Genomic DNA, 22,046 nt, shown 5'->3' with positions numbered 1-22,046 from the left:
AATACTGGATTTATCAATTTTGAACACATTCCTGGACATTCCAAAATTCAAAATGCTGACTTTGCAGCAGTTCTGCCCATGCTGGGCAAGAATGCTTGGCTGGTGACACGAACTAAAAGAGGCATACCTGCATATCCCAATAAGACAGTCGTGCAGAAGATACCTCGGATTAAAGGCTGGCTTAATGCATTACCAATTCTCTGCACTGCCTTTTGGCTTATCTACTGCGCCCAGGGTCTTTACAAAGTGCCTGGCACCAGTAATTGCATTTTGCAGACAAAGAAGTATACAAATACCTTACTTGGACGACTTTCTCATTCAAGCAGAGAACAAGGACATTCTTCTTCGACACTTGGCATTTGTGAAAATGCTTCTAATATGCCTAGGGTACACAATAAACGAAAAGAAATCACAACTGGTACCCTCTCAAAAGATAACATTCCTGGGTACAAGCTTAAATACAACTGCCCAGATGGCTTACCTTACGCCAGACAAGCAAAGGCAACTGACTACTTACTTCAAACTGGCAAGAAAAACCCAGTTATCTGCAAGACAAATTCTGCAGGCTTTGGGCTTCATGGCATCCTGCATCCTACTGATTCCATATGCAAGACTGCATATGAGGAAACTTCAATGGTACCTAAAAAGTTTATGGAGTCCACATTCTCAGTCTGGAAACAATGATTCCTCTCATTCCCTGCCTACAACAGGAGTTTCTGTGATGGGCAAAGGCATGTCACCAAAGCATGGGATGGGCCTTCACTCTACCCCCTGCCAGCCAAACATTAACAGACGCATCAGATTATGCCTGGGGAGCCCACATGGCAGGAAGATGCATTCAGGGCATATGGACCCCAAAACAAATGCATCTACATATCAACCAGAAAGAGATGCTAGCTGTTCAAAATGCCCTAACAGCCTTCAAGAACTAACTTCATCCAGGACAACTACTGATAAAGACGGACAACACCATGGTCATGTGGTATATAAACAAGCAAGGGGCACACACTCATACCCCCTTTGCAGATTAGCCATGGCACTGTGGGACAGAGCTTTGACCTACCAAATACATCTTCAAGCTCAATTCCTGCCAGGAAAGCAAAATACTCTGGCAGATGATTTAAACAGAAACTTTATGGATCCTCACGAGTGAAAACTAAATCCACAAGTCTTCAGCATGATAACAGAGAAATGGGGGAGCCCAGACATAGATCTGTTTGCCTCCGCTCAGAATTATCAATTGAAAAGATTTTGCACAAGGACTTATGACTAGCATGGGAAGTGGACGCCCTATCCTTCAGTTGGAAAAACCTGTTTTACGCCTTTCCTCCTCTGCCTCCTCTTTCCAAGGTCCTCCTAAAAGTCAGAGAAGAGAAAACAAGGATGATACTATTGCCCCGGACTGACCCCACCAATACTGGTACCCAGTCCTATGGAACTTGTCTCAATACCCAGCTTGGACCTTACCTCAGAAACCTCAACTACTGTCCCAGCAAAACAATCAGACCCTGCACAATCAACTCCAGACACTGAACCTGGCAGCATGGCTGATCATGTAGTTAATACAAACAGCACCTCTCAGTAAAGCTGTGATGGATGTCATTTTGGAAGCCAGAAGGCCTAGTACTAGAAAATCTTATGCTGATGTTGTATCTTTCGGCTTTTCCCAGTTAGAGAGTGCATACAGCTGAACTCCAGTCTGCTAATGATTGGCAGTAGATTTTACGTACCGACTTGCCAGACCTAGCGCACAACCTTCAGCGAGGTAAGCCCGTCATGCATGTCACCGCCACGGGGAGGGCGCTTTTGGCTTAGAATCGAACAGGACTTAGCGTCTTTTGCTTTGAAGGCGACAAGCGGCTACCCGCAGCTTTCACCACCACGTGAAAATCTTATGCTGATAAGGTTGGCATAATGGTTAAGGTGTTTACCTTACAAGCATAAGGTGCAGGGTTTGATCCTCACATGGGGTAATTGGTTAGGCTGAGAAATCGCCCACAAGGGCAGTTAGCCTAGTACTAATCTATGAACCTATAAGAGATTCTGTGCTTGGAATCAAGCACAAGGAACTGTTAAGCAGAACCAAATATTCCTCGGATATTACAATACTTAACTGAGATGCTTGACAAAGGCCTATCTTTCTCATCAATTAAAATCCATGTCTCTGCCATTTTGGCTCGTTACAATACAGAGCCACCAATCTTTTCTCATCCTTTACTAAAGCAGCATCTCAAAGGAGCCAAAACTTTAAGGCCTCCTAGGTCAATATTACCTGCATGGGACCTCAATTATGTGTTGGAAAAGCTCACCCTGCCTCCATTTGAACCAGCTGCTACCGCTGATATAAAGTTCTTATCATGGAAAACAGCTCTGCTACTAGCAATTACTTCAGCAAGAAGAGTTTCAGAGCTACAGGCACTCATGGCTGTAGAGCCTTCTATAATATTCTACCCAGACAGGGTGTCTGAGGACAAATCCTACATTTATGCCTAAGCTGGTTTCCAGTGTGGCTCTTAACCAAACAATTTATCTGCCAACCTTTTATCCAAATCCGCAGAACAAGGGGGAGATAATTCTGCATTCCTTGGACGTACACAGACAGCTAATATTCTACTTGAGAGCAGGACTAAAGCTCTAAGAAAAACTGAGCAATTACTAGTGACATATGCTGGGATCAGAAGGAAGAGGCTATTTCAAAGCAGACACTTCGTGCAAAGTGGATAAGCCACTGCATCCGTTTCTGCTACTTACACTACGGTGAACCTGTGCCCAAGCGCATTCTGTCTCTTTCCACCAGCTCTGCAGCTACTTCAGCAGCCTTTCTCAGAGGGTATACCAACCAAAGACATTCTACAGGCTGCTACTTGGAGTTCTGTTCGGCACCTTTACAAAGCGTTATCATTTGCCTCTCTACTCAAGTCCAGGGGCAGGCTTTTGCTTCTGCAGTTCTGCAGGGCCTTATAGCCACACCTAATGCTGTTTAGCTCTCCAGCCTCCCAACCATAACTTTGGGGATTCTACCTAAATGTAATGACTGCAACAGTGAAACTTACGAAGGACATAGTACAGTTGTGTACACTTACGTAAATGTAGATGTTAGAAGCGTATTCACCTTTTTGCAGTCCAGGCTACTCGCCCACCATCCCCCTGTAGTCATTCTGGAGTTTATCTTCTCTATCTCTGTGTCCGCGGTGTATTTGCTTGTAGATGAAGGTAAAGTTTATATTGATGCATGTATATATATATTTTTTATATATTTTTGCTACCTTTTGGGAGCACCTGACATCTGGGGGCAAGGAAAACTAGAAGAAAATGGCACGGCTGCATGATTTATACCCCTGATGACCTGACATCATGGAAGAGGAGACAGCAACCGACGTAGGACCCAAGACTTTGAATTCAGGGGACTCTGGGCAACCTGCAGCTGAACAGGTTGGAAAGCATACTTTGCAATGTGGTTTTGACTCCTTAGAGGCCTCCTGCAGGGCCGCAGTTACTGGATCTTTGATTAGGAGGCATGCCTGGCTAAAGGAACAAAATTTGCCTGATCATGTTAAAGCTAAATTGCTAGATACACCTTTACAGCATGATACTCTGTTTGGTATTAAGGCAGAAGAGGTTTTAAAGAAAATGGAAGACAAAGCTAAGTCTATGCAAACTGTTAAAGACTTCTTATAAATGCAGCCACCAAGATTCAGTAGACACTGGCCTACAAAGAATTGGTCCTTTCCTGTGTCAGACAGAGCTCAAAGGGGCAAATTCAGATGCCCTAAGGGTTCCAGATACCAGGTGCAAGATTCATACAGGTCAAAGTAATGGGGCGCTACTATCTTCAAATCTGGAGGAGATAAAGCGCAAACCTACAGAAAATAGTCCCAATGACTTCCCTCTGCCTACACCAAGCACTTATCTTTTGGCAGCACCCTTAGGAAGAAAATTAGCACTTTTTGCTCAAAATTGGCAGTTAATTTCCCAGGACAAGTGGGTACTAAACATAGTATCACAGGGATATAGATTCCATTTCCACACTCTGCCAATGGCAAACGGTTGACCAGATCTGCCAAAAAATCAATGGGCAGAGGCACAGAAACAGGTTACGTCCCTCATGGATATGGGGCCATTCAGCCAGTACCAGAACAGGAAAAAGGACAAGGTTTTTACTCAAGACTGTTCTTGGTACCCAGAAAGGACAAGGCCTGGTGGCCAATACTGGATTTATCAATTTTGAACACATACATGGACATTCCAAAATTCAAAATGCTGACTTTTCAGCAGCTTCTGCCCATGCTGGGCAAGAATGCCTGACTGGTGACATTAGGCCTGAAAGAGGCATACCTGCATGTCCCAATAAAACAATCGTGCAGAAGATACCTCAGATTCAAGGCTGGCTTAATGCATTACCAATTCTCTGCACTGCCCTTTGGCTTTTCTACTGTGCCCAGGGTCTTCACAAAGTGCCTGGCACCAGTAATTGCATTTTGCAGACAAAGAAGTTTACAGATATACCCTTACTTGGACGACTGTCTCATTCAAGCATAGAGCAAGGACATTCTTCTTCAACACCTGACATTTGTGAAAAGGCTTCTAACATGCCTAGGGTACACAATAAACGAAAAGAAATCACAACTGGTACCCTCTCAAAAGATAACATTCCTGGGTGCAAGCTTGAATACAACTGCCCAGATGGCTTACCTCATCCAGACAAGCAGAGGCAACTGACTACATACTTCAAACTGATGGCAATAGAAACCCAGTTATCTGCAAGACAAATTCTGCAGGCTTTGGGCTTCATGGCATCCTGCATCCTATTGATTCCATATGCAAGACTGCATATGAGGAAACTTCAATGGTACCTAAAATGTTTATGGAGTCAACATTCTCACAGTCTGGAAACAATGTTTCCTCTCGTACCCTGCCTACAACAGGAGTTTCTATGGTGGGCAAAGGCTTGTCACCAAAACATGGGATGGGCCTTCACTCTACCCCCTGCCAGCCAAACCTTAACAACAGACGCATCAGATTATGCCTGGGGGGCCCACATGGCAGGAAGATGCAGTCAGGGCATATGGACCCCAAAACAAATGCATCTACATATCAATCAGAAAAAGATGCTAGCTGTTCAAAATGCCCTAACAGCCTTCAAGGACTTACTTCATCCAGGATAACTACTGATAAAGATGGACAAGCAAGGGGGCACACACTCATACCCCCTTTGTAGATTAGCCATGGCACTGTGGGGCACAGCTTTGACCTACCAAATACATCTTCAAGCTCAGTTCCTGCCAGGAAAGCAAAATACTCTGGCAGATGATTTAAGCAGAAACCTTGTGGACCCTCACGACTGGAAACTAAATCCACAAGTCTTCAGCATGATAACAGAGAAACGGGGGAGCCCAGACATAGATCTATTTGCCTCTCCACAAAATTATCAATTGAAAAGATTCTGCACAAGGACTTATCACAGACAAGCATGGAAAGTGGACGCCCTATCCTTAAGTTGGAAAAACCTATCAGTTTACACCTTTCCTCCTCTGCCTCTTCTTCCCAAGGTCCTCCTAAAAGTCAGACAAGACAAACCAAAGATGATACTAATTGCCTCGGACTGGCCCCCCAATACTGGTACCCAGTCCTAAGGAACTTGTCTCAATACCCAGCTTGGACCTTACCTCAAAGACCTCAACTACTGTCTCAGCAAAACAATCAGATCCTGCACAATCAACTCCAGACACTGAACCTGGCGGCATGGCTGATCATGCAGTTATACAAACAACTCCTCTCAGTAAAGCTGTGATGGATGTCATTTTGGAAGCCAGAAGGCCTAGTACTAGAAAATCTTATACTGATAAATGGAAGAGATTCTGTGCTTGGAATCAAGCACAAGGAACTGATACAGCAGAACCAAATATTCCTCAGATATTACAATACTTAACTGAGATACTTGACAAAGGCCTATCTTCTCATCAGTTAAAATCCATGCCTCTGCCATTTCGGCTCATTACAATACAGAGCCACCAATCTTTTCTCATCCTTTGCTAAAGCAGTATCTTAAAGGAGCCAAAAATTTAAGGCCTCCTAGAAGATCACCATTACCTGCATGGGACCTCAATTATGTATTGGAAAAGCTCACCCTGCCTCCATTTGAACCAGCTGCTACAGCTGATATAAAGTTCTTATCATGGAAAACAGCTCTGCTACTAGCAATTACTTCAGCAAGAAGAGTTTCAGAGCTACAGGCCCTCATGGCTGTAGAGCCTTTTATCATATTTTACCCAGACAGGGTGTCTCTGAGGACAAATCCTACATTTATGCCTAAGGTGGTTTCCATTGTGGCTCTTAACCAAACAATTCATCTGCCAACCTTTTATCCAAATCCGCAGAACAAGGGGGAGGGAATTCTGCATTCCTTGGACATACATAGACAGCTAAGATTCTACTTGAGCAGGACTAAAGCTCTAAGAAAAACTGAGCAATTACTAGTGACATATGCTGCAGGATCAGAAGGAAAGGCTATTTTAAAGCAGACAATTTCAAAGTGGATAAGCCACTGCATCCGTTTCTGCTACTTACACTATGGTAAACCTGTGCCCAAGGGCATTATGTCTCATTCCACCAGAGCTGCAGCTACTTCAGCGGCCTTTCTCAGAGGAGTTCCAACCAAAGACATTCTAGAGGCTGCTACTTGGAGTTCTGTTCACACCTTTACAAAGCATTATCATTTGCCTCTCTACTCTAAGTCCAGGGCAGGCTTTGCCACTGCAGTTCTGCAGGGCCTTATAGCCACACCTAATGCTGTTTAGCTCCAGCCTCCCAACCATAGCTTTGGGATTCTACCCAAATGTAATGACTGCAACAGTGAAACATGAAGAACATAGTACAGTTGTGTATACTTACCATAAATGTAGATGTTCGAGTGTGTTCACCGTTGCAGTCCAGGTTACCCGCCCACCATCCCCCAGTCATTCTGGAGTTTATCTTTCCTTCTCTATCTTCTACAACCTATGTGGTGTATTTGCTTGTAGATGAAGGTAAAGTTTATATTGATGCATGTATATATATATTTTTTTATATATTTTTGCTACCTTTTTGGGAGCACCTGACATCTGGGGCAAGGAAAAACTAAAGAAAATGGCATCGGCTGCATGATTTATACCCCTGATGACCTGACATCATGGAAGAGGAGACAGCAACCGACGCAGGACCCAAGACTTTGGAATTCAGGCCGACTCTGGGCAACCTGCCAGCAGATTACCCAAATGTAATGACTGCAACAGTGAATACACTCGAACATCTACATTTATGGTAAGTGTACACGACTGTACTTTTCCTTCAGCTCCTCTTTTTGACATGTGTTGATATTTCTGATGTAATGTGCTGTCCCTTTGTGTAAATTGTGCCTATTCTTCTGCATTATTGTCTCACTGGACTTTTATGAATTTAACCTACATGTGTATGTGTTGTGTTAAAATGCACTGGGGATACGTTCAAAATCTGCAGTATGACAGTTTTGAAAGCATTGGGAAGTTCATTTTTTTTAATTTTTAAATGTTTGTTTCCAAAAACAGAAAAGAAAAACAGTTTTAAAAAGAAAGACAATGTGGTGGTGAATGGCAGAAGGAAACATCTGTTAACGTTATAACCTCACTTGATTTCATAACAGAAAAGAATTTCTGCAAGAGTAAAGTTACAGTTTAGCAATAGTCTGTATTATTTCTGTCAAGGATTAATGTGAGAATTTTCTTGTGTGTTACAGATAATGAATATGGTCCACTTCTGATGAGGAAATCTGGCAGTAAGAAAGGTAAAACAATATTTTCAAACTTTATTGGCTTTCAGTTTTGCTAGATATGAAAAGGGGAAACAATGCCACAGCTTGCCAGTAAATGAAGTGTTCCCAACCTCAAGTAAGTAGTGCTCAAAAGTGCAGTCCCGGGATTGGCTACTGACAAGCATTTCTGACTTTTCTGCATCTTAGATATTCTGATGCTTGGCCAAGGTTCAATTCTTCATCTATTTCAAGGCTTCCTAAGATGTACCGGTCATAAGTTGGCCATCTGAGGTGCCACTTGGGCTTCTAATCATTACAGCTCTGCTTGGTCTTATCGCTCAGTACCATCAATGCAAGGATACCATGCAACAAAAAATGTGTGATGTTCAGAACCCAAAGAAGTACAGTTTTACTGCTCATCACACATTGCTTTAATGCTTCATCACTATCTCAAAATGGCCAGTCAGAAAATATATGTGCTGGGAAGGGAGGCTGTAAGTTAACAGCTGAATTTTTGGAACCTGATGTTAGGTGTCCTTAGGTGTCTGGTTTCTAGAAGTTAAGCTATAGGGACCTAAAACTGTCTAGAGATGTGTTTGTGTGTGTGTGCATGTTTGTGTATAAATATGGGCTGGGTTCTAGCAGTCAAACTATAGGGACCTTTGGGTTTGTGTGTGTGTGTGTGTGTGTGTGTGTGTGTGTGTGTGTGTGTGTGTGTGTGTGTGTGTGTGTGTGTGTGTGTGTGTGTGCACGCGTGCATGTGTGTGTGTGTGTGTGTGTGTGTGTGTGTGTGTGTGTGTGTGTGTGTGTGTGTGTGTGTGTGTGTGTGTGTGTGTGTGTGTGTGTGTGTGTGTAGATCTGTGCAGGCATACGGGTACATTACCAGCTGCAGATTAAAGTGTCAATGTAGCTGTGTGTGTTATGAGTTAACAGAAGAATCGTCAGTCTAATATTCTTTGACATTGCAGCAGAGGTAGCCTGTCTGACTGTGCTGTGCACAGCTGTCTCAGTTTCACCTTGATCAGAAGTGTACTTATTTTTTATCGCATATGAAATGATACAACAACATTTCTTTTAAAATAGCTTGGGTCAGCTTTGTTTCACTATTTGGAAAGAAAAAACACTTTTTACTTCTAGCTGCCAAATGTTAGATGTATGTCTAACTTTGCTTTGGTACAGGCATTCTGAAGAGAAGAAAAGATATAAAAGCTTATGTGGCAGTAAAAATTTTCATTAGTTATGGCAACATTTTTGGGTGGCTGTGATGGTGCAGTGGTTAGCATTGCCACCTCACAGCAAAAGGTTCTCCGGTTCGATCATCGGCTGGGGTGCCTTCTGTGTGGAGTCTGCTTATCCTCCCTGTGGTCACGTGTATTTCCTCTGGGTGTGCTGATTTCTTCCCATAACCCAAAGACATGCTGTAGGTGGATTGGACACTCTAAAATGGCCCCAGGAGTGAGTGCGTGCATGTGTGTGCCTTCTGTGGAAGGTTGGGCGCCAGGCTGAAAACTCGATACCATAAAACTCCACTGCCAGTCATGAGCAGACAGATGATCCACTGTGGCAACCCCTAACGGGGAAAAAGCCTAAAGAAGAAGAAGTTATGGCAAAATTTTTAGATTGTAGACATAGCCATTGTTAAAAGACAGCATACTGATGAAGCTAGAAAAAAACATATTGGGCATTAAAGAATGAGGTGTTTAGTAAGAGTATATGCAGTATGCGAGAGAGAGAGAGAGCGAGAGAGAGAGAGAGAGAGAGAGAGCGAGAGAGTGAGAGAGAGAGAACGAGAGAGAGAGCAAGAGAGAGAGAGAGAGAGAGAGAGAGAGCGAGAGAGAGAGAGCGAGACAGTGAGACAGAGAGCGAGAGAGAGCAAGAGAGAGAGAGAGCAAGAGAGAGAGAGAGAGAGAGAGAGAGAGAGCGAGAGAGAGAGAGCGAGAGAGAGAGAGAGAGAGCAAGAGAGAGAGAGAGCAAGAGAGCAAGAGAGAGAGAGAGAGAGAGAGAGCGAGAGAGAGAGAGAGAGCTAGAGTGAGCAAGAGAGAACTAGAGAGAGTGAGAGAGAGAGAGAGAGCGAGAGAGAGAGAGAGAGAGAGCGAGAGAGAGCGAGAGAGAGTGAGAGAGAGGCGAGAGAGAGAGAGAGAGCGAGAGAGAGAGAGAGAGAGAGAGAGAGAGAGAGAGAGAGAGAGAGAGAGAGAGAGAGAGAGAGAGAGAGAGACCTGGCAACATCAGCTGGGAAGTATCCACTCACCTTGCCTAGGGCATAGTGTAACTCTTTCTAGATTCAATATAGTGAAGTATAGCTTCAATATAGTGAAGATAGGAATGTAGTGAAGTATAGCTTAGATGTTTTCTGTATTTACTCGAGACTGTCTTGCAATGTTGTTTTAAATATTTCCTGTGATGTTGAACTCTGTCATTACTGTGATGATTTATTGAGTATTTCCTTGTTCCTTTATTATTTATTATTAAATATAGTTAAACCTTTCAATTGTGGCTGGTCTGTTTAGAGATATTTAAGCTCTTAATGTACTTGCATATCTGTTTGGTGACACTGTACAGGCCATTCCTAATAGCCTGGCTCTTGGTCAAACTACCATTTGGATCACTAGTAACATTACACAGTAAGATTGGACACCCTTTGCTAAGGGCCTTAAAATAGTTGATAAAGAGCTGGCTGGTGGCATTGATAACTACCTTATAGTCTGGGCAGAAGGAGGCATAGCTATTAAACCTGTGCCAGTCTTTCCCAGGTGTGTGTGTATTTGTGTGTATAACTCAAATCTCAAAGTGTGTGTGTGTGTGTGTGTGTGTGTGTGTGTGTGTGTGTGTGTGTGTGTGTGTGTGCGTGTGTGTGTGTGTGTGTGTGTCAGCTACTTGGACAGAGACACGAAGCAGTGCTTAGACAGAGAGGTTGCTGGAGATCTTAGCTTGGCCACACAGCTGAGATCTCAACTCTATAGCTGTGCCAGTTGGGGAGTCTTATTGGGGATCTGGAGATAGTGGGAGAAACCAGCCCCAGCCTGACTGTGAACTCTGTGCTTTTAAGGTAAATTGCACTTTACTGTGTGTGTATGTCCCCCACTGTTGCCAGTTGTGAGGATTGAGGCTCCTTGATAAATGGACCAGTGCAGGGTTATCACACAAACCATCATGCCTACTATGTCAGTGTGGTATACAAAGTCAGACACACAACTATTGTCAAGAAAGACAGGTATAAGCAGGTGCTTGGCAACCACCAAAAATTAGTTTGCTCTGACCCAGGTGACAGTCCAGAGATATAGTACAAATCACAGTGGCATGTAGGTGGCACTGGCACCAGTATGGGCATATAGTGGTTCGTCCAGCCTAGACCATTCGTCACAACACATGAATATGGCAGCATCTCTGCATGTCATGCACCACCAGGCAATGTGTGTATGATGTTCAAACAGACAGAGGCAAGCATCTCCTGCAAATAAGAAAAATGCATAGCCCATGAACATTTACATTGTGTATGTGTTTGTGCAAAGCATCATGTACCTGCAAATGTTGTTGGACTGTACAAAAAAGTGTGACATAGTTGTGTCTCAGGTAGCTGTACATGGTATACAATTAGATACTTCTATACTGCTCTGATATAGGGCATCCATTTCCCATCTGGAAGCAAATGGATGCCCAGTACCAGAGCAGTATGTCTGGTAGTTCTCCCATGTCTCTGACAGACAGTAATGCCCAAACTAATATCCCCCACATAACCTCTAGTAATTCCCTACCTAGCATCTCTCTTCCTAAAAAGTGCACGATACATAGGGACACAACTGGGTTGGACTGCATGGCTAGGTCATTAGCCTTGTGTATACCTATAAACCTATGACCCTATAGCTATCTAATCAATAAAGTGACAGTGATTATGCTGACCCCTGCACCTGGGGAGAAGTTCCATTCTCCAGTGGTACAGGAGTGCATCATGTGATACTTCCTCCTCAGTTAAAAAACAAGAACAAGTATAACTCACATTTGTTAAATGTTCTGCAAGGGCCTTTTAAACTATAAGGGAAATAAAAGGGAAGCAGTCAGTCCTGCATACTTGCAGTACATCTCGGGACCATTTTCTGACTTCTTTGTCTCACTGGCTCAGAAGATCAGCATCTCCTCAGGTGAATAAAGAGGTGCCAGCACTGCTCACTAGAGTAGCTTGTACCAGTAGCAGTCCTCACTACCCTAGCACAACTGCACATGGCATCCACTTTATACTAGGGATACTTATAAGAGTCCCCAAGCAGGTGCTCAGTGGTCCCCAAATATCATGTACAAAAAGATCTTGCTTTCCTTCATGTTCCTAGAAGGTGAATGGCCAAGGTACCAGAATAAAGCTGTTTTATTATCTGTGTGTTGAAGCTGAATTTTGTAGTGTTTCTTTTTCCTTCATGCATGACCTAGGAGTTCTCCTGCCTTCAGTGTCCTCATACTTCATGGCTGTACAGCAGGTCACAGTTTAGAGGAATGTGGTAGCACTCTCATCATCATAAGTCACATGGAATGTGGTAGCACTCTCATCATCATAAGTCACATGGAATGTGGTAGCACTCACATCATCATGCGTATTGCTGTCAACATGTGATGTGTATCATCAGGCAGCTAGTTATCATGACCACTTGTGGTACATAGCATGAAAATACATGACATGGCAGGATGGTGCTTGGGTGCGAAAAGTGTCATGGAAAAATGTTGCAAGCATCACAGTACCTTTAAATGTGGGCAGTTTTGCCCTTTAGCACCTCTACAAGGCATAATATCATGATAATGTAACCCACATCCCCATGGGGGTCATTGGTCCAATAAGCATGCTCACTGCACTTTATAGGTGAATTGTAGGATAAGCTAAATGTGCAATTAACAAAATATTTATACAAAATATGCATATTAATATAATGGCCATGCCTTCACACTGCATTGTAAAACAAACTGCAGCCATAGCTCACCTCATTGCACTATCAAAGATTGCTGAACAGCAAACTTTAAAGCTGCCATCAACAAGTTATCCATTAATTACTGTAAGCAAGACAAACTTAAAGAGATATAAGTGAATGAGACGTGATATTTTTTAAATTTTGTTGTACTACTGATACTTTACTTGTGCATTGTTTGAGGACCCACATGAGTCTGATAGTGTACGCAGAGTAAGCTGATAGGTGTAAATGTCAACATTGGTGCATATGGTGCAAAAAAGACTACAAAGAGGGGTAAGATCCACTGTTGTGGCAGGAGAAGGGAAGGGTAATGTGTTGTGGCAGGTACCATAGTCTAAGCATTAGGCTAAATGATACAAGTGTTGGGAGCTATTCTGTATGCTGATGATGAACCGCTGCATCTGTTGAGGTTTATGCTATAGTGTCCTGTATGGGAGAGTACCTCTGTCATGTGGATAGTATAGTATGTGAGTCCTGTATGTGTTACATGCCTGTCTGCTGAGGGTAGTGAGACAGTAACTACCTCACTCATATTTTCCCTTCCTAGCTGGTGTCTGCTAGAGTTGCAAACACCAGAGCTTTTAAGCAAGGACAAGGAAGGTTTCCCCAATGTGACACTTTTCTGAACCAGTGAAGGCCAATGATACCAATGATCACACAGACTGACAGGTGTGAAACCTACAGTCAGAATGGTATTGAAATAGTCTGAGGTTTTATGCACATACGCTCACGTATATACCCTTGGGTCATATGTTGGACATATGGCTCTAGGAAAGGTTTTGGCTTTCATACCCTGACTTAACATCCAGGTTATTTGATGAGATAACCCAACAGTCTGGAACACTGCAACAGTGATCTAAGTAAGGACATTTGTTCTGTGGTCTTGGGGGGAGGGTTTAGATGTCCTACATGCATACCTTTATAAGGGGACTTATGTTAATGGTAGTATATGTAGTTTTAGCCTCTTGCAGGATGCTCTGTTGTAGGACCAAGCCTACCTGTGGGCTGCACACACATATTCCTGGTGTCCTATACTAGTTATGTAAGCTCTGGGGCTGGATAAACTGTACTTCATAGGAATGGTGGTGCACATCACTAGTTGGAGAGCTGTTGATCAGTGGCAAATAAAACCTGTGCTCTGCCTGTAGCACTGGTCATGGGGAGTAACAAGATGCATGTCACCACACTTTTAATCCTGCAAAGTGTACAGAGAAGCAGTATTTTTGCCCCCTGGCCTATGGTAATATGAATGACATGAACAACACCATGTAAAGGTGTGTGCATACAAGGCTGTGTGACTGATATCCTGCAGTGTCAAAGTAACATCTGGGAAAACACTATACTTTACACCCCCACACAGATGGCAGACATACATGGAGGTAGCTCACCCATCAGTTTAGCACAGGAACAGGGACATTCCAACAGTGGGTAGTTTCATGTGTTAATATATAGGGGATTGTGATGACGTGAAGTATTGCCAGCTATGCCAGAAGTAGGGCTGTAGATGTGTAACATATGCTAGCATAGCTAGCTGGAGTTTTGTAAAGAACTATATGATATGTATTTACCAAAATGATTTGTACAGGTGCTTGTGTTGAAAATATATTTGTAAAGCTGCTTGTGTTAAAAATGTACCAACAGTGGGTCCTGATGGACAGAAAAGAAATACAATACACCTGCATGTCAGACTGTATTGTAACTGTTGAAATGAATATATTGTAACAGAGGATACTGGAAGAGAAGAGGTTAATCACAGTCCAGCTAACTTTGAAAAATAGTCTGAAATTAAATTACCTGGTTTAGGCCATAAAGATTGGCTCTTGCAGTTCTGACTATAGCCAGAGACAAAAGGTCTGTGAAAACCAGGACTAAGTATCCTACTGTATTGTCCTTAGGGGTGAACTAATCGCTACCCTGGAAGAATGGAAGCTTTTGAAATGGTTTTATAGCTTCCAGATGCTATAACACATCTTAGCAAAGTTCTATGTGTGTGCATGGTAATACATATGTGCAAGATTCTGGCACACTTTCTAGTAACGGGAGGTAGTGTGAGAACCAGAAGTCAAGTGACCAGATGTGTATGATGTCATTCTGCAGTTCAGCACTGAAATGACATGTTATTACTAGATGAGACAGAAGTCTTAACACACTCTGTTTTGGAACTGACAAGACCACTCACCAACTTCATCTTGCCTTGCTTTATTAAGGAAGTAGGAAACAGTAATTATTTAGATCAGTCAGGAAAATATAGTGAGATTAGTTAAGTATTGTTTTTCTTTACCTGTGTGAACCTTTCAGTCTGTGTTATTTTTAATATTTCACGTGATTGGAACTCTAGTGTTTATTGTAAATATATATTTAGTATTTCCATGTTTCTTTTATTATTTGTTATTAAATATATTTAAACATTTCATTGTAGCTGGTCTTTTAAAGAATATTTTAACCTTTGATAGCATTTATATTTATTTGGTGACACTGTGGCCACATCTAAAAGCCTTAATGCATTGGTCAATCACTACCATTTGTATTAGTATTAATTTTACTCAGTATAATTGGGTACCCTTGTAAGAGCTTTCAAATGTCTGGCTTTGGAGTGTCCTGGTGGCAGTGTCTACCTTATAGTCTAGGCAGAGGAGTCATACCTGGTAAACCTGTGCCAGACTTTCCCAGGTGCGTGTGTGTGTGTGTGTGTGTGTGTGTGTGTGTGTGTGTGTGTGTGTGTGTGTGTGTGTGTGTGTGTGTGCATGAGAAAATCAAATATCTAAATATCTAAAGTGTATGTGTCAGATATTTGGAACAGGAACACCCTGGTTTCACAGAAAGGTGGTGGAGATCTTGGCTTGGAACGTTCGGCTTAGGGCTCAACTCTACAGCTGATCAGTGGGGAGCATTATTTGGGGCCTGGTGAGAGAGAGGGAAATCCAGACCCAGGATGGGAGTAGGAGGTAAGTTGTGCTTGGGTGCAGAGAGCTGCATCTGAAAATACTGTGTGTATCAATTTTTGTTCCAAGTAAATGCCCCTCACCTGTGTCTGTGGTGAGGATTGTGACGTCTTTATCACTGGCCCAAAGGAGGGACATCACAGGGATGAACTATCATCAATATGTATGTATATTTCTTTGTATTTGAAGATCGTCATGCCCAAAGATGATTGACACCATAAGAGTAAGTTCTTCTAGGAAGAGACTGACATCCTGCTGCAGGATCTCCATGAGAATGGTTAGGGAATACTGTGGTATAAGAGATCTAATCAGGCTTTCCTTGCTTGAAGGGACCTTATACTTGGCATAAACTTTGTCAATGGCCAACATCAGCTCTTTACAAACATCAAAAGATGGGTCATTGACATGATCTCATAGCCACATGGTAGGACAACCTTCCTGACACAGAAACAGACCATGACAGGAAGTTTGCAGAGACAGAAAGAGAGATTCACCACTGACAGACATTAAGGAGTTCCTAACATCACTGTCTGGGGAAACAAACAGTTCAGGATTCCATGGTGGAATGGGGGTTGAGCTGAATTGCACATGACACCAAGGATATGCACAGATGATACCCCAAGTATGTATGTTGTAACATGCGTTACTATCCACTTTACTTTTCCAGTTCAGGGTCACAGAACTTAAAAGCCTGTTTTTTTTTATTCAGGAGCATCAGGACAGTGGGTGCAAAGGCCATCTGCTCAAGGTATGTTAAACTTACTTTCTCCATAATACGCTGTTATATAACAGTAGTTTCACTGAGCAGCAGATGTTTGTGAAGGGTTTAGCGTTAGACTGGATAATGTTTTAGTGCTCACACAGGTATTGTGTTATCTGTTTTTTCAACATGGATACAGGCCTGCCTGATGCCTGGGAACTGTCTGGGCCCAGTGATGATGATGGCACCCCGACCTCTGCAGTGTTGGCAGTAGTAGACTTGGCAATGTGATTGCTATATTCCCACCCTCTTCAATTGACACTTCTCTTGTGTCTGTGCAACCAACCCCAAGACCCAGACTGACAACCAGGGACAAAAAGAGATCACCACATCAGTCTATGGAATGACCTCATCTCCAACTGTAGAATCAGTTGCCACCAGATCCATTGAGCTAGATGATGACCTTATGATGGTGCCATTCATGCCAGTGACTGAACAGGCCGTAAGTGCCATCTCCCTCCTGAGCAGAGTGTCTCCATGGCTTCAACTGACTGTTTATGCAGGGACATAATACAGGGACAGGCAGAGACCAATACAAGCATATCTGAACTGGCTGGAATAGTATATAGTCTATGGGAAGACCTATGGAATATCTGAGCCAGATCTGCATCATCATGCACAGAATGTGTGGGGATTATATATGTTGCTGTTGTCTTGGTGTGGCCAGTCATGGCCACTGTTCTTCCCATGGCAGGTTCACATCTACTTGCAGTGGAGAAGTCCACCAGAGTAAGAGAAGAATGCAGTCTCAGACCTCTCACTGCATAACCTCCACACCATCTTGCAGTGTTGAAATCACTGTGCGCCTTTGTGGATGTACATACAGATGAGTTGTTCATGCAGAGACCACACATATAGCACATCCATCTATTCATGCTCATGGATCACGCCATCCTGTGTGCATGGTGTAGATCACACTTGCGAACATCCCATGATAGGGCACCCACAAAGATGGAGAGATGCATAGTCAGAGTACTCCTCTTCTGCTGGTACCCTGGAGCTGTCCACCAGACCTCAGCAAAGTGCTACATCATGATCTGGAAGGGTCTTCATACACACACATACACACACACACACACACACACACACACACACACACACACACACACACACACACACAGTTAACCCCCACCCACATACACACACTGCTGTTTGTTGACACTTTTCCTTGTGGCTTTCCTCACTTGTACATATGATGATAACTTTGTTCTGCCCTAAGTACTCAGTTACTTGGGTGATGTGTTTGATGCACTATGTGTCCCATCCATGTATGATAAGCACAGCCTAGGTGTAGTTTTGCAGGCATCATTTCTTTTGCTCTATGTAATGCTTATTCTGGCCCAAAGTTATGAATCAAATTCTGTCTGTTAGCCAGAGCCACAGTGTACTGCATCCATGTCTGTCTGGCAGAGTCCTCTCCTGCAGCCAACTCCTTCACAGGCACCTCTGCTTCTGCTGACTTTGGGCCCTCCTCCTCATGAAAGCCTTTGCTCTGCTGTAACTGTTTGAATTTCAACATGTATTGTAACACTGCACACACTGCATAAATCTTACTGCATAGTCCGGATTAATATAGCAGTGCACCAACAAAGACATCGAGTTAGCATGAGCAGAACTTTAGCAGGCAAAAACACTTTCAACTGTGACTTGGTCCTATGACGGGGTATTGTTGTACACATTCTCTGCCATGGTCTGTGGGTTTCTAGTTAGTGTCATTAGCTATTGCTCCAGAGCATATCCTGTATTGCCAGTAATATAGTCCTGTGGGAAATTACCCTACACAAACCCTGGTATAAGTCACATGTGTCAGATGTGGGAATTGCGGGCATTACTTAGGTAGTCTGCTGACATACTGTAGATCATAAAATATGCATTACAGACCTCCTGGTAGCTTATGTAGTACAACCCCTTATGATAGATACACTGATGTTCTTGCTCCCCAGGTATGATCTTATTTGTAATATGGGTGTAGTCAGTGGTCCCCAGTACCTGAGAGATACGGGATGTGTCATAAACAGCCTGCATATTATTGCTTTTTTGTCTTGTCTATGGTGCATGGAAACCACATATGCTCCCCCACATGCTGTAGCGTGGCATTGAGGAAGTGGTAGAGTGTTCTTGAGGCAGATGCCAGGGTACACCCACTGTGTCTCCAATTGGTCATGAAAATATCCCTATAGCTAATATTCTCAAAATCACACATAGCTTAGTCTCCACAGGGATATGTACTCCATGCAATCCATGGTCCTACATGTAAGGGATTTGTTTGTTTGTGTCTTTCGGCTTTTCCCCATTAGGGGTCATCACAGTGGAACTCCAGTCCGCTAATGATTCATAGTTGAGTTTTACGTGCCAAGTTACCAGCCCTGACGCATAACCTTCAACGAAGGTGTGCCCATTCACGCAGGTCTCCATGCAGAAGACGCTCTAGCTGAGAATCGAACCGGACAGCGTCTTACTGTGAGGCGATAACATTTAAACCAGCTCCAGCATTGTGTCTTACATATTTTCAATAATTGTCTCACATAACTCCAGGATTTTATTGTGGTCAACAACTCTGGTGGTAGTGTCTTTCTATGCAAAATATATATATTTTTGAATTACTCCAGCATATTGTTTACCCTCATTTGCATCTGCCATTTCCTCATTTTAATAATGATGTTATTTTCCATATCAGTATACCACCATTTGAATATTACGCAGGGCAGCAGTATTTCACAGCTTTTTGCAATTACTCTCATTCTATGTCTAAACCACCCCATCATGCATGTGGCTACTCTCTTAGCAAAATAAACTACCACGGCATGAAAATTGTTTCTGAATCCTAGGGTAGTTCATGTACATTGCTGCAATGTTGTACATAACACTGGTTATGCATGCACAGCATAACGTCAATGTGCACACAACAGACAGGAGAAAAGTCCCTTGGTGCCTACTGCTGCAAGAAATGCACAGAAAGGCTTGCTGCAGTTTAGTGTATCTGTAGACATGCACAAGCATGCGCATGTGCTGTAGCATCACATCATTATACACTGCATCATATTAGTGCCATACCTTTTGTAGGGCTGTTGTATTTTAGAAGCTGCAATTTTTATATAAAGCCTGAAAACACAACATTTGTATGAGATGCATAAGATCTGAGGTGTTTTGTTAGCTCCATAGCTAAATAGTTCCATTAATTAATTATGTAATGAAGCATTAACAAGAATAGATCACAACAGCTTATGCTGCTTTCATTTTTATACACTCTTTCCATCTTCGCAATAAAAAAATACTTCTGTCACTGAAGTCCATATATTTTTATTGTATGATAACTAAAACAACAAACTCAGGCACCACTCATGTCTGTCTCAAAAACTTGATCTAGTGAAGTGTCTTTTCAAAGTAGCCTGCAGGAAATGATTGACCCTGTCAACACTTTGAATTATGCCAACCACATAAAGGAAGTGTAGAATACAATTTACACTCTAACACAGCTGCAGGCATATCAGACAATTGGTCTTTATACTTGACGAATAACTTATGATAAAATAAAGACATCTTGTCTTCACATTTTCAGTAAGGACAGCAGATGTTCAGTGCTGCGAAGAGGGCCATGTTACTGTAGGTGTGTACTCTAACGCAGAATTCACTATCACTATCTGACATGTACCTTTAGCCCAGCCTGGACTGAGGGCCTTGCGCATGTACTGCCTAACCCCCCCCCCCATATCACTGACAGAAAGAAGTTGGCCCTTTTGTACACAAATGAGAGCAGGCATTATGCAGTGTTGCTGCAGGCCTCAGTATTGCCCTTGTGCCTTCTAGTTCTCCTCTGCCTGCAGTTCATTTAAAAGGTTACTCTTGTACTCAATGGATTCCTTATTGTAACCATTTTAGTTCTGCCCTCTAGCCCTGGGAAGTTACATGCACTGCTTAGTCAGTTTGAGTATTTAGCTGTGGTAATATTTGAAATAGTAACTAACCACCATCTTCAGACAGTATCACCTGACCTTATGTTTCCCATAGACTGTCAAAAGCTCAAAAAACTATGTTTAATTCATAACACATAGAATACAAGACTTCTTGTGTTATTGTAAATATGTAAGGAGCAGCACTTTTTTCGGGATATTTGTCCACTTGGTGAGCACAGAGCAAAGCAGAGCATCTTGTTCACCCTAAAATAAAAAAGTAAATACGTAAATAAAAATGGTTCAAACATGAAACTCACTTGAGAATTAAAACAGCTGATGTATCATTTGAGAATTAAAACATGTGTTGTTATATTACATGCTTTATAATTTGGCAATGATGGTGAATTAAGGAGTAGACTGGTTATAATAACTGGTTACTTGTCTAACATGGAAAATAACAATTATTTAGCCAGTAGGTATCTAGTCAGAGTCCAACATGTGCAGTTTAAAATCTTCAGTTCCATTTTATGTACTAGAAATGCTTTAAACATTGTTTTTGGCAGTACATTGCCCTATTTATGGGGGATCTACTTATGCCAGAAGTGTTCGTGTACAGCACCCTACTTTTTATCCTTCTAATTTGTATACCCATTGAAATGAAGAAATACAACAGAATCTTTTGGTCACCATCATTAAGGTATGTGTCTCATTATGCATTCTTGAACCAGTGTACTGAAACATTGCTTTTTTTTTCAGGGAAAATGTACGTAGCTCCCACAAAGTCTTAGAAAATGGAGGTTTGTGAATGTGTTTGTACAAATCTTTTAGCTCAAGTTAAGTGTAACTTTCACACATCTGCTGCTGTGCTTCATGGGATTAAGGTCGCTAAGTGGCGTATGACAAATATTGAAGGAGCTGTCATGCTTTTCAAAGATGTAATAAGAGAAGGATGGATGCCTATTGTACAACAGAGATAGCGGTGTTTGCTTGGCAGTGGGACAGTTGGAAGTTTGTAGTGTTAAGTAAATAACCTCTCCCTTTCCTGAAGAAAAAAAAATGTCTTGTCATTGCCTGTATGCATGCAGCACACAATATAAAAAAAGAAGAGACTAGAGTAGTTCAACTCCCAATTTCCTAATTCTGGCTTGATTGCACATTGCCCAGTCAAGCTGGCCACTCCCTCCCTGCTTACACAGTGCAAGCAGAGAGACAAGCAAAGAAACTACAAGCTGATACTAGACTCGGGTTTCAGCAGCCTTTCTGAGACTCTTTTCTGACAGCATGAGTGGAGTTTGCTTTTCACATTCTTCACAGCTAACAAAAAGGCTGACATTAGCTTAACTACTTCCCCAGCCTGGCACTTTATTATTGTACACAGCAAATCATAGTTTGATGACTCTGTGCCCCTGGTCTATTCCATGATGTCAGGTCTGTAGAGTCCCCTTGTAGTTGTGATTTTTGATTCTCAGTTTTCAGGGCACTGCTGAGACATGTAATCAAAAGTTTTAATGATGTGCACAAATAATGCTGCATTCAGTGTTTTTGCCCCATTCTACATGCCATGCTGATGTTTAAGCATGGTGAATGAGGGAGATGAATGAAGGTGGCATCGTCCCACATGTATACAGTGTACATCACTTGTTAGTTTTTATCCCTATTGCCTGTGATCAGCACTGCATCTGGCACGCAAACTTACACTGAGATATGTTGTGAGAACTCGCTGCTTATGGGTGACCA

General features: G+C 42.5%; 1 protein-coding gene across 2 annotated transcripts in view; it reads left to right on the top strand.

Annotated features, from left to right (window-relative positions):
* Positions 1–22,046, top strand: part of LOC122816479 (neuronal-specific septin-3-like) — a 1,898,421-nt gene that overhangs the window by 920,383 nt on the left and 955,992 nt on the right. For both annotated transcript variants that reach the window (XM_044089300.1, XM_044089301.1), the window contains exon 3: positions 7,751–7,798. In XM_044089300.1, coding sequence (XP_043945235.1) covers positions 7,751–7,798 — 48 coding nt within the window. The remainder of the gene's footprint in view (positions 1–7,750; positions 7,799–22,046) is intronic.

Source organism: Protopterus annectens, chromosome 12.part0 (genome assembly GCF_019279795.1).
Source record: "Protopterus annectens isolate FY-2018-M chromosome 12.part0, PAN1.0, whole genome shotgun sequence".
In the NCBI taxonomy this organism is placed as follows: Eukaryota; Metazoa; Chordata; order Ceratodontiformes; family Protopteridae; genus Protopterus; species Protopterus annectens.
The sequence above is the reverse complement of the archived record's forward strand: the minus strand, read 5'-3'. Positions and strand labels throughout refer to the sequence as shown.